Here is a 13,767-nt window from a genome sequence, read left to right as displayed (position 1 = left end):
TCAACAATTTTCCTAACACCATTGTTGAAAAAATTTTCAATTCTCATTCTAATAAATTCAGTCAGTGTGCAAACACCATTGAAAATGTTCGTGATAGACCTGCTGTTAAATATGTATCCATTCCTTATACTGGTGTTTATTATGACCGCATAAAATATATTGTAAACTCTGACTCCACCAAAATCGCTGCTAAAAGCTACAACAATATTAAAATGAAATTTTATTCGAGGCTGAAAGATAAAAACGAGAAATTAAAATGTAGCAACATTGTATATTCTATCAAATGTAATAATTGTGATGGTGTCTACATAGGTGAAACGGGTACCTACCTAGCAAATCGTTTGTATAGGCACCAATATGATGTTCGTACCTCAAAAACGACCACTGCCCTGTCTCAACATGCTAAAAACACTGGTCATTCTTTCGATTTTGAAAACGTCAAAATTTTGACTTTTGAAAAGAATGTATTAAAAAGACGCATTCTCGAATGCATTTTAATTAACCAATGCGATAATGCTATAAATTTTAGGACAGATTTAGCGAGTTTCAACGAGATTTATCGTCTAGTAATAAGTTAGTTTCTATGCTTGTATGTTTCTCTCTTGGTCCATTGTTGCATCTTCGACCTACCTACTCTTATCTATTCTCGACTTTGTATTTCGCTTTTCGTTGTGTATTTTAGTATCGTGTTACCGCTGAAGAAGGCAACAAGTTTTGCTGAAACGTTCGGTCATACGTCTATGTGTTATCAATAAAATTGCGTGTAATGTATTGCCTCAGTATTTTTATTAAAACTCAAAAAACACGCGTTACAATTCCAGTTCTTTTATAGTTAATTCTTAAGACAAAATGGACGCTGTATTGAAACAGAACAGATCGTTGATCTAAGAGAAGATAATACAGAAATGGAATAAAGATGATCGTTATACCGAAACACTGAATTACCTCCAGTTCAACGAACATATTTTTACGACGGTTTTCACCGGCGTAGATAAATGTTATTGTTTTCGCCAAGCTTTTGGTATCACATGTACCATACCTGCTCTTTCAAGTAAATATATTACTTTCCTCGTCGAGTTTTCGCGCTCTTGAAAACTTCCAACGGTATGGAAAATCAATAATAGCGGAGGTATTTATCTCCGAAGCGTTTTTTAAGAGGGTAAAAATTACCTTTACATATTTCGCACTTTTGTTACAAGCCGATGTGTTGTAAAAATTAAGTACTATTGCTCGAAGGCACGCTATCATTTTGTGCATGTTTGTTTTCTTTCGATGTGATCTACGGCGATGGAAACGGTTGACAAGGCAAGCTGTGGATAATTTGAAAGAAAAATAATACTCTTGAATGATAATCGTTTTCCGTACACTTTTAAAGACATTTTAGTAATAAATGATCGTCTTATATACTTTACTTTGACTGTATGTGTGATAAATTAGGTGCCCCGGAATAACGCGATGAAATGGTGGTTGAATGATTATGGTCGGGATATCCGTAGTGAAGGCTTTTTCAGCTCGTAATAAAATATGCATACGAAGGTTTAAAAATGTCTTTCACGTTTGTACTTTCTCTTTTTCTTTAGATCACGAAACACGATCATTTTGAAGGATAATTCAGCGAAGATATGAAAGAAACGAACCGAACTACGAACAATCGTATCATGCATCAATAATCACTAATCAGAATTCAGAGATACAGCAGGATGATTGTACAATATTGAAGTGCAAGCATATATTCCGGAGGAAACAGATTCACTTTTACTCACTTTTATTTCACTGTCACTTTTAATTATCTTTCATTCTTTCATTTATCATCAATCATTATGGAAAAAAATTGCAAAATCCCTCAAGAAATCTCGAAAAAAATTTTATTTGTGCTCCAGCGCTCTCTGGTGGTGAGAAAATGTAAACGAACGTTGTTTACAAAATGAACCAATCAGCGCCCAGAATTTTTTGAATTCAATCAAAGTAGATTGCTGATTGGCTGTTCTTAATTGAGTCTGGAATTCAGGCTGTCACTGGAATTTTTTTGATAAAAAAATTTCAATTCCAGTGATAAGGGTAAGGGTAAGTAAATTTAATTGAAATTGAATAATTGGTTTAATTTATTATATAGTTTGAATTAGGTGTTTCTGTATTTGTGGATGAAATTCGGCAATACCAGTATTGATTGATTGATCCTTTCAGTTTCAATTTCAGATTTTTGAATATCTGGATTTCCCTGTATTCTTCAAGACAAGACGATGTTCAGACTTCAGAAACTTCAGACACATCCGGGGTCATGTTTCTTATCTTCGACAGTGCTTCGTTCAAATCACCAACTAACTATATTCACACTCAAGTAAATGATGAACGTGGATTGATGATAATCCCAGTAAATTACTCAGTCTGCTGATCCATAACCTCATTCCAATCTCACACGAGTACGTAAACATTGCATTAGTGTGATGCACTCATTTGTTCTCATCGTAAAATCCCATGTGTTTGCAGCTTTATATAGGCTATCTTACATTTCCCAACAAGTACCTACTTCCTACACATTGTATTCGATACCGAGAAAAAAGGACTGCTACGCGTTGTGAATAATGTATAGAAACACTGACGGAAAAATTCGTCAATTTCACAATTTGTAAAGTAAACCGAGCTCTTTGTAGGGTAGGCTGGGATTAAAATAATTATCCGAAAAGAATCGACTCAGTCAAAAGGAGAGAACGATTATACGAAGTGTTGAATTTGTTTAGGGGTAAAGGTGATTAAAAGATTGAATTAATTTTACATTACGAATACCAATACAGCACCGCTGCGCCAGTTTGAACGTAAATAACTAAGTTGAACGGACGCCTGTATTAAAATCAGAAGATTATGAATTATTACGAATGGGAAAGAGGACGACAACGTCGACGTTCGACGACGAATTCGAAGCACAAGCACACATTAATGACGTGTTTGCGGCGGTGTTTTGATACCGTACGTAAGATATTACCGTGTAAGAGTTTATTTCTTTGCGCAGATTGTTTTCATTAATTTGTCTCGAGAGTTTTTTACGCGTTCTTCAAAACGCTATCGTTATGCGGAGCGCAAGTATACGTATTCATTCGGGTTCGGAATATGAGCATATAGTTTTTCTTTCAACTACCCTACCTATCCGTAGATCCATACAACGTAACGATAAACGTATAATTAACCTTAATAACGTAATTATTTTGTTGCTTAATAAATTTTATCTTAAACTAAAAAGTCATTTTAGTGGCAAATAGAAATATTGTGACAGTTGTGTGTTGGAACCCAAGGCATGAGTGGTACGACGTGGGAACGAGAATTGGCAAAAGAAATGGCCGACATAAAACGCGTTATTTTTAACATGCGTCTTCCGAGAATTCTTCCAAACTCTGTTTTATCTGCTCTTTTCTTTTACTCGGCCATTATCTATTATTTCTCCGGTGTGTCGCGTGTCCTGCTGTCTTTTGTGGTTACAATGTACCTACGCTTATCTTATTATTATTCGTTCAATAATCCGTATTACAATGAAACAACCATTACACAGACATATCGTCTGAGCTGAAATGTTCAAATACCCTCGATTTAAATTTGAAAAATTACCCTAGGATTTTTTTGCTTTCAGGTACCATACTATATCGAACAAATTGACATGAAACCCATGTTTTGTGAAAATGTGAGTTACCTTCTGGATGGAAATCTACCGTACCTCGGGTAATTTTTCTTCTCAATTTGAATTGATGTTGTTGCTTGAAAAACTATAGGTACCTTACCAATGGGATTCAATTTCGCGACGTACTTTACCTATCTTTACACGTAAGCGAAAACCAACTACAGTAACGAACGGTTTGCGAAACACGTGAATTTTCCGTTACGATGAATGGAATATTTTCATATCAGCGTCGCCGTCGTCTAATCGTCTTATAGGTTGACAATTTTGGTTTTCAACTTAGGTGGATTCTGTGACATTCTGATTCTGAATTTTTGATGTTGAAAAAAGACCTTATAATGTAAACATTTTCGGGGTAAAAAAATGAGAATGCGTTATTTTAACGCCATTTTCTAAGGCTTTTATGTATCAAACAGACGAAAATTAATTGGAAATATGTAAATTTGCTCGTTTGAGAATTTGCATTCGAATGCTGGAAACAGCGAAATGATATGTTTTTCATGAGTTCATGACTTATCATATGAGGAGCTTGGAATCAAAACTCACTTTTGCCACCAAAAATCGATATGCGTTTTTTTGCGGATTCTGATACTTCTTCAATTTCTCTATCACCCTACAGAATCCATTTTTCCGAATTAGGCCCCAGTTCTTCACAATTTCGTGTTAAAAAGTGCCCTTGGAGTCAAAACTCACTTTTGCCAGTGGCAAAAGTGAGTTTTGACTCCAAGCTATTAAAAAAAACTGTATTTTGAAGGTCGCATGGAAGTCTACAAAGCCAAAATAATTCAGTTGCAACTTCGGAAGCATTTTCTGATAGTGAAAATACCGAAAATGGTAGTTTTGAATTTGGAAGTGATGCAACTGAGGAGGTAAAAAATTGGATGTATTGAGCGCTCAAAACTTTTAAAGCTCTCTGGAGGCGGAACAAAATACTCTACAGAAAAATGAGATCGATGAAAATTGTAGAAAATTAAATTTCCAATCGACATAATGTCGTTAGTTTTTTTCTAGAGTGCTTAGTTTTCGATATATTTGCAAAAGAAAGTATAATTTTTGGAAAAATTCAGCGCTCAAAACTTTTAAAGCTGTCTGGAGACTGAAAGAAGCATTCTACGGAAAAATCAAGTCGAGGAGAATTGTAGAGAATTAAATTTCCAATCGACATAATGTCGTTAGTTTTTTTCTAGGAGGCTTATTTTTCGATATATTCGCAAAAGAAAGTAAAATTACCCCACCTTGGAATCAAAACTCACTTTTGCCAAACTTGATAGCCATACTGCAACGATATGGCAACTTGAAAAAAAAAATTTTCTCATGGAATCCTATTTAGTAGTCTTACTCAAGAGTTTGACACACTTTGCGGCGTTTTTTTCATCAACGCACTAGGCGAAATCAGTTATTATCGGTTTTCTCAAAACTTTGTCCGATGGCAAAAGTGAGTTTTGATTCCAAGCTCCTCATATGTACGAGATGACTTTACTTCACCTGCCCTTTTGCTTGTTTTATCTCGTACCTATACGTGTGAAAATAGTACCTATCTTATACCCTCTTTTTCTCAACATAAAAGGATCAACGTTACATTTTCATTACAGCTGTCATGCAATTAATGGACGCGGACGCGATATCTTGATTAATCAGCTTTCTCAATGAGTTTCAAGAAGGAAAAAAGCGAAACTCACGTGTTAGTATAGTACCTACCTACCTATGTGTGTGGTTTATGTGTTGCGAGGTGACGTTTACACGTGGCATGGCAGGAGAAATTCGAAAGGGTGAGTTTGGTTTATAACCCTTAATGAATGCCGACTAGGAAATATTTATGACTTATTTGTTTTGTTTATTGTTTATTTAGCGTGTCTAACAGGGGGCGAGACCGATTTGAAAATAACACGTGGCGGAAAATCGGAAAAAAACTAGCTACTTAAATTAATTTTATGAGTAGCGAATTACTAGGTGAGTATTTCACGGTTATAGCGCCATAAATCAACGGCGTTGCTGATAAGAAAAATTACAGCTATTAGATTGCCTTGATTGAAGGATCTGGTATACAAGGTGTCCCAAAATCTAGACAGTTTTTTCCAAAAAAGCTTTATTTGATTTTTAGGTAACTTTTTGATGGTATAGAAATTTAATTATTATGTTTTCAAAAAATGGCTCGATTTTGGTTCAGTTTTGAATTAGAATGTGGAAATAATGGAAGAATTAAATGTATCCAAATAACTTGGCGTCACATTCCCGCTTTTAAGAATTAATCTGGAGGGGGGCTGAAATTTGGCATTATATAGTATCTAGATGGTGCCTCAGATATTTCTTTTATACAGGTGGCGATTTTTTTACCCTCTCTCCGCCTTTTCTGCATGATCTGTAAAATTTGGTTGTAAATTGTTTTTACTTGTGTGTTCTTGCTAGTTTGGTTCAAATTCGTTCTTTTTTTTTACTCATCCTGGCACTAAAAATAATTTCTACGGATTTCAAAACCGCCAACTGTGTGTATCATTTTCCTTTTATTCCTCGAAAACCCAATTTTTCGATTTTTAAAAATTGAAATGGCGTTTTTGGGTGATTTTTTACACCTTCCAAGCAGAAAATGATTGAATCTGATCAGATCCAGATATTCCATTAATCCAATTTGACCTGACCTGAAGTAGGTTGATTAAATTAGATCAATTCGGACCGGATTAGATCCAATAAGGAAGACCTGATCGAATCTGACCAGATCTAAATAAATTTGATCAAAACTGATTATTCAAACCAGATCAAACATGATCACATTCGGGCATTTTCAAGGCCAATTTAGCTGTGAAGTGGTCTAATCAGAATAATATAGTTCTGATGGAAGTAGTTCTTTTCATCTGTTCAGACCTGATCAGCTTCATTAATTTTTCCCTGGGTCTAAAAAAAATGACATAGCTGAAAAAAAAACTGAAAATTCCTTCACCCATCATTTGGGGGTTTGGGGCTAAATTTGAAAAAAATTATCGAAGTCATACGATGCATCGAATAATATGTTTTTGAAGATGCTGGACACGAATATGATCTTATTTTTTGGATTCGACCACTTCCACCCTGTTTCACCCCCCCCCCCACCAAACTTTATTATTTAGAGGGTTTCAATCTGAAAATTTAGATGAATCGCAAGGAATCGCCTTTAATAACGATCTGCGAGTGTAAAATGTTGAAAAATTCAATATTATTAGTACCTAGGTAGTATCAAATTGTAGGCTTTTGAAGACACTGATTTCAAAAATTTCAAAAATTTGATTTTTCTGAAATCTTGGTACTGTTTTTTGAAAAAAAAAGAAAAATATTATACTTTCTTATTCTTTTTTCAACTGGCTACACTGCTTTTTCAGTGTTACGATTACAAACCCCTGTTTTTTTGTTATATTCTAAAGGTATTGCTTTTTGGCAAAAATGGCAAAAAAATCCGCATTTTCTCAAAATTGCCAAAAAGTTTCGTTTTTTACTAAAAATTGTCATCCTTTTACAAAAAATTCCAAAAGATCTCACTTTTTTTCAAAAATTATCCACAAGTTTCCCTTTTTGCCAAAAGTTGCCAAAAAGCTCAAAAGCTGTAAAAGATGGTTTTACTTTTTAGACAAAAAGTGTGAAAAAAACACTTATTTGCCAAAATGATAAAAATTTTCACTTTTGTGCTAAAAATTGTTGAAAAGTTTCGCTTTTTTACCAGAAGTGCTAGAAAGCTCTGCTTTTTGCCAAGTCGCTTTTTTGCATAAAATTCTAAGAAGTTTCATTTGTTTTTCTAAAAATTGTCAAAGTCTCGCTTTTTGCATAAAAATTGCCAACAGTTCTCAATTTTTGTTGAAATTTGTCAAAAAATACTGTTTTTTGCCAAAATTGTTTGAGTCTTGATCAAGTTTCATTATTAAATACTCACTTAATGCACTTTTTTTTGAAATTTTTTTTGCTTTAAAAATTATTGTTTTTCATGTTTTGTTACTTTTTTGGTTATTTTTTAAAAATATTTTAGCTATTATACTTTTTTTTGGAGGAAGAATTGAGTACAAGCCCTGTTAATTTAATACAAATAGGTACTGAACTAGATACATTTGAAAATTTAAAAATTTTTGATTTTGTTCCTCCTCTTTGGAGTCCATTTTCGGGTTATGAAGTAAAATGGTCTTAAAAAATAAATTCTACACTCTCAAAAATACACATTTTGATGCCCACTAGATTGTATTTTTGAAAATTTTCAATTTTGCATCTCTCCTTTGGTGCTCATTTGGAGTTTCTGGGTCAAATGGCCATCAAAAAAAAAGTCGACGTTCTCAAAAAGTCCCATATCCGAAGTTTCAACTTTTCAAGTGCAAAATTCTAGGTTTCAAATCTTGACTCAAAATTCAAATTGACATGTACCATAGTGAATCGGACATTGATTCAGAGGAGAGAAGAGGGAGGAATTATCAAATTTTAAATTGAAAAAAATGAAAATTGGATTTGGACAATTCAAAAAAATGAAATGTTTTTTTCAAATAAATTTGTTGCGTGAGAAAGGGCAATTCCTTGAAATTTAATGAGTAATGAAATTGAACGAAATTGTTTCAGGCTTTGAAATCACATTTTCAACCTTTCCAGCAAAGAATGGAGTTGCTGCAATTTTGAAAACGGAGTTCTTCAATTTTATCGGAGAATGTAAAGATATGTTCCAAAATGAACTACATATCTTTCTGGAACGTGAGGTTCTGATTTATGGCGATCCTGGTTCCAAACAACGAAACAGCTGCAATATTTTGTTAATAAATCCATCACGTGGCTTTCAAATAATCACCATGAACCTTGGTAGGTATTTGATCTGAATAACTGATTGTTTGAATTTTTCTTTTTAGTCTTTCAGTTTCTACAATAGGTAGTCTGTAATTTATCGTTTGTTAGCCTCAGAAGTCATCTTTTTTATACGTCTTAAAGTCCCTTCCTTCCCCTAAAATACGAGTAATAATGTGGACTTCATCCGTAGGACCACATTATTCTATCGAGTTCCTCGTATATTCTCATTCTCTCCCCTTTCTTCTCTTCTTTCAGAGTAATACCAGCAATTGAATCGAATCAGTATTACAAATATTAGAGATTTCGAGGAAATGGATTCTCTGCTTTAATTCCGTCGCCACTCGCGTGAATAAATAATTCTCCCACGAAGACTCATTATCATTGTCAGTCATTTCGGATCATCCTGTATCGCGAAAAAAAAAAATGCACAAAAGCAGCCCTTGAAATTATTCTACTTTTCATGGTAATGCATCGCAAAAAATTCTCAATTTTGCCAAATTACATAAAGTGCAAAATTGGCATCAGCATTTGAAAACAAAACGAATCATCATCGCATCAGTTTTTTCTCTTACTTTCATTTAAATTACAGTAAATGTAATTCTTCGTCGAAGTCGTATTAAAAATGTAATTTCCCCTGGCGGCTCTGTCCCTGTATATAGTTCTTTCTATTCGTTAGGGGAAAAATCTTAAATTGAAAATACGAACGAAATATTGAGTTGAAAGAGAACAACGTATTCAAAAACGTTCCTCGCTTTATTATCCGAGTACCTGTAAAATTACATATTTTTTTCCTCTTCTCTCTTATTCAAGGAGTACTCGAGCAAAGGCCTTATATACAAACTGTACCATTGGTTCATTATGATGATAACGTCTTTTTACATGGATTGGGATTGGGAATCAGCCTCTTCGACTTGGACGATGCGACTAGGTAACGAGCAACAACGTAGGTACAAAACACACGAAACTTGCAAACAATAAGCAAATCATTATTTTCTTTCGAATTTTATCGATTAATTTGTTTTCACAGGCATGGAAGCGAAGACGCGCGGTACGTGAGACGACCGTGAATAGTAAATTCATAACGATTGCCATGCTATAGTGGCTATGGCGGTCATTTTCAAGTACATATCGAATCAAGGGTTAATATGATTGTACAATACACGTCGAGAATCGAAATAATTATGTAAGTTGGTAAATAAATTAAACGTTAGATCGAAAAATAAACACCGTAAGGTAAAAAGCTCTCGGCGGCGCCCGGGTAAAGGTAGGGATATTTTTAAAGCTCTCTCGCGCTAATGTTTCTTTCTCCGTCTTGCTCACCGTATCTCTTTCTCTTTCTCTCAGTTTGACGAGTATATATATAAAGAAAACAAGCTACACAATGCGTTATAAAGTGTGTTGTTATGCGAAGCAAGAATAAAAATTTCACTTGGAAATGAGGAAATTTGTTGTTGATTTTAGTCGTAAATATACATTAAAAGAAAAAAAAAAAGGTAGACTGTGTGCGATAATGTTTCTGCGCGAGTAAGAAAAGACGAGTAAAATGAGAAACTCCATGCATAATAAATTTGTTAAACTAATAAAACCCGAGCCCTAGTCCTATACTAGTCGCGAGGGATACACGCTATAAATTTTATTTAGTCGGTCGAACGAGGACGCAGGGCACCAAGTTATGTTGTCGCAGGTTCTACAAATTTAACTGCGAAATGAGAAAAACGAGAGCACGAAAGAATACTTAAATACACCGACTGGAAGGCAATAATCAAGTTGTCGTGTACAGTACAATTGGCAAAAAGTGCTGAAAGTCGAATTTAGCTGACTTTTTTGTGGCTCAAAAAAATCCAGTTGGGTTCACACAATATAGACGTAGTGTAGATTTTCATAGGTGTGAAGCTGATGAGGGGAGGGGGGGGGGTCGAGCCCCAAATTTTTTAATAGGTTAGTGCAAGGCAATTTACCACTCCGAATATGTTTATTGTTTACTTTAATTTGCCAGTTTCAGAATGAAGCATTCGTGCCCAGTAATGTGTGATTTTAGGGCAAATTAAGCACAAAAAATGGTTACTGACGTCATCAAGTCGTGCCCCCCCAAAAAAAACTATATCCAGGTAATAAAGGAGTTCGTTCCACACCAATTGAACCAGAATTCGCGAAAAATGGCTGGCACAATAGGACGCTGTAAAATTTCAAAATGATACCCCCTTCAATTTATAGTAAAAATGAAACTTTATGGGATAATTCAAAAGTGACCTTGCGACCTATCAAAATAGGTTAAAATTTTGCGAGGAATACAAATATTTCAACGGAAGCATATTTTGAGCATTTTTGAAGAATTTTTAGTTCGAAATTGGGTCAAGGTTTTCGGGATTTTTCAAAAAAGTGTCACATGACTCATCAAAATGGATTAAAAATTTACGAGAAATCAAAATATTTCGACTAAAATATATTTTGAGCACCTTCGAAAAATTTTGATCCCTAAAATTAAACATGACTCTGGTGGTTTTTGAAAAAAGAGTCATGAAACTTATCAAAATGAGTCAACATTTTGACAGAAAATCAAAATTCTCCATCAGATTCACTTTTGAGCAGATTTGAAGATTTTTGAGTCCAAAATTGGCCATGATTTTCAGGATTTTTGAAAAAGATGTCTTCGAGATTTATAGAAAAGGATTCAAAATTTTTCTAGAAATTCAAATAAGTATCTCGCCTAAAATCTATTTTGTGGGTTATTGAGGAATTTTGAGCACAGAACGTGAATCGTGATTTTTGAGGGTTTCGAAAAATGTGTCATGCAACCTATTAAAACGGGTTAACAATTAACATAATGCGAGGAATTGAAATATTTCGATTAAATTGCATTTAAGTACATATTTTTAAAGAATTTAGAGCATTAAAAAATCGATCACAATTTTGAGAATTTTTGAAAAAAGTGTCATGCAACCAGCAACCTATCAAAATTAGTTAAAATTTTCGAGAAATTCAAACATTTCGCCTGAAATGTAATTTGTGCATTTTTGAAGAAGTTTGAGCCTAAAACTGGATCATGATATTTGAGATTTTTGACAAATTGTCACTCAACCAATTAAAAAGGGTCAGATTTCTTGAAAAATGAAATTTTTTTACTATATTGAATTTGGAGGGTTTTTGAAGAATTTCCAGCCCTAAAATGTGTCCTGATTGCTGCAGTTTCTAAAATGATGCCATGAAACCAATCAAAATAAATTAGAATTAGGACAGAAAAATAATTTTTGAACAGTTTTGAAAAATTTTGAGCTGAAAATTTGTCATGATTTTCAGGACTTTTGAAAAACGTGTCATGTGATCTCTCAAAACGGGTCAACATTTTGCTACAAATTCAAGTATTTTGAGTAAAATGTATTTTGTGCATTTTTGAAGTATTTCGAGCCCAAAGTAGTATCATGACTTTCTGTGATTTGAAAAAAGTTGTCAAGCAATCAATGAAAATTGGTTAAAATTTCGATTATATTGTAGCTTATTTTGAGCATTTTTTAAGAATTGCAAGACCAAAAATTGATGATGATTTTTCGAATTTTTGAAAAAAGTGTCGTACAATGAATGAAAAATCAAAATGAGTGAAAATTTCGTTGGAAATTCATTTACCTGCATATTTTGGCTAAAATACCTACACTTATTATTTTGGGCATTTTTGGAGTATTTGTAAGCTCAAAACGGGATCATGGTTTCTAGGACTTTCAAAAAACAGTCACACTTCAATAAAAATGGGTTATAATGCAGAAAATTGAAAAAATTTCCATCACATTTACTTTTGAGCAGTTTTGAAAAATTTTGAACTCAAAATTGGTCATGATTTTTTTGCTTTCTGAAAATATTGTCATGCGATCTATCAAAATGGATGAAGTAAAATTTTGACAGAATATAAACAATTTCTTTGAAAATATTTTTTTGGACATTTTTGAAAAATTGCAGCTTTTTTTTGATTTCAGGAAACTATCGAAAAAGGAAAATGTGGTCTATCAAAGTAACTATAGGTTGGTATTCGAGTATCATGATAAGCTGCGTTTAGAAATTGACAGTCAGTCTTACTTTACATGAATACGAAGAGTAGTGATGACAAATTTCCACTCATAAGGTATAAGCGGGTTCTGCGCCAGGAGTAAAATTGAACTCCCAATTGACCGGAACAAAAGGGAATTTTGGGCTCAAAATTCTTCAAAACTGCTCAAAATATAGTTCAGATAGAAATTAAAATTTTTTTTGAAATTTTAACCCATTTCGACTGGTTTTGTGATATTTTTTTCAAAAACTCCAAAAACCATGATCAATGCTACGTCTCATAATTCTTCAAAAATGCTCCAAATACACTGTAGTTGAAATGTTGCAATTCCTCGCGAAATTTTTATCAACTTTGATCGGTTGTATGACATTTTTTTCAAAAATTTCAAAAAAATTGTAATTCTGATTTGGGCTCAAAAATCTTCAAAAATGTACCAAATGCATTTTTGTCGAAATACAAATGTATTTGAATAATTTGGGAAACTCTGACCCATTTTGATTGGTCGAATGATTCCTTTTTCATAAATCCTGAAAATCATGAATTCATGACCCAATTTTGAATTCAACATTCATCAAAATTTCTCTAAACTTGTTCTGATAGAAAGTTCTGATTTTCCGCTGAACTTTCATCTTATTTCAATAGGTTACTTAGCACTTTTTTCGAAACCCCTTAAAATCATAACCAATTTGAGGGCTCACGGGTTCTGCGCCAGGAGTAAAAATTGAACTTTCAATCGACTAATTTATAAGGGAAATTTTGGGCAAAAAATTCTTCAAAACTGCTCGAAGGATAGTTCAGATGGAAATTTTATTTTTTTTTCGAAATTTTAACCCATTTTGATTGGTTGCATGATATTTTTTTTTTTCAAAAACTCCAAAAATCATGATCAATTCTAGTGTTTAACATTCTTCAAAAATACTCCAAATAAATTCTTATTCGCTTTGATCGGTTGTACATTTTTTCAAAAATTCCGGAAAATCGTAATTCTGTTTTTGGGTTTAAAATTCTTCAAAAATGTATCAAAATGTATATTTTTGTCGAAAATACTTGAATTTTCTCGGAAATTATGACCCATTAGATTGGTTGGCTGATTCCTACTTCAAAAATTTTGAAAATCATGACCCGATATTGGGCTCAAAATTCATCAAAATTGCTCTAAATTAGTTCTGATGGAAAATTTTGATTTTCTGCTGGAATTTTAGATCATTTTAATAGGTTACTTGGCACTTTTTTCGAAAACCTTCAAAATCATAACTCATTTCAGGGCTCAAAATTCTTCTAAAAT

The 13,767-nt window shown here is 33.4% G+C and overlaps 2 protein-coding genes across 4 annotated transcripts in view; one reads left to right on the top strand and one right to left on the bottom strand.

The window, feature by feature from the left end:
* The window catches only part of jp (junctophilin), a 101,762-nt gene that overhangs the window by 87,058 nt on the left and 937 nt on the right, over positions 1 to 13,767 (bottom strand). The window lies entirely within an intron of this gene.
* Positions 2,190 to 13,767, top strand: part of LOC135835714 (uncharacterized) — a 31,028-nt gene continuing 19,450 nt past the window's right edge. The window contains exons 1-7 of one of the 2 annotated variants that reach the window (XM_065350149.1): positions 2,190 to 2,420; positions 3,620 to 3,708; positions 5,257 to 5,433; positions 5,514 to 5,614; positions 8,228 to 8,461; positions 9,257 to 9,374; positions 9,474 to 9,629. In XM_065350149.1, the coding sequence (XP_065206221.1) occupies positions 5,596 to 5,614; positions 8,228 to 8,461; positions 9,257 to 9,374; positions 9,474 to 9,513 (411 nt within the window). In that variant the 5' untranslated portion in view covers positions 2,190 to 2,420; positions 3,620 to 3,708; positions 5,257 to 5,433; positions 5,514 to 5,595 and the 3' untranslated portion in view covers positions 9,514 to 9,629. Of the gene's footprint in view, positions 2,421 to 3,619; positions 3,709 to 5,256; positions 5,434 to 5,513; positions 5,615 to 8,227; positions 8,462 to 9,256; positions 9,390 to 9,473; positions 9,630 to 13,767 lie in introns of both variants that reach the window. The other variant, XR_010556948.1, reaches the window with a different exon arrangement.

This window comes from Planococcus citri, chromosome 1 (genome assembly GCF_950023065.1).
Source record: "Planococcus citri chromosome 1, ihPlaCitr1.1, whole genome shotgun sequence".
Taxonomy (NCBI): Eukaryota; Metazoa; Arthropoda; class Insecta; order Hemiptera; family Pseudococcidae; genus Planococcus; species Planococcus citri.
This window is presented reverse-complemented; position numbering and strand designations above follow the sequence as displayed.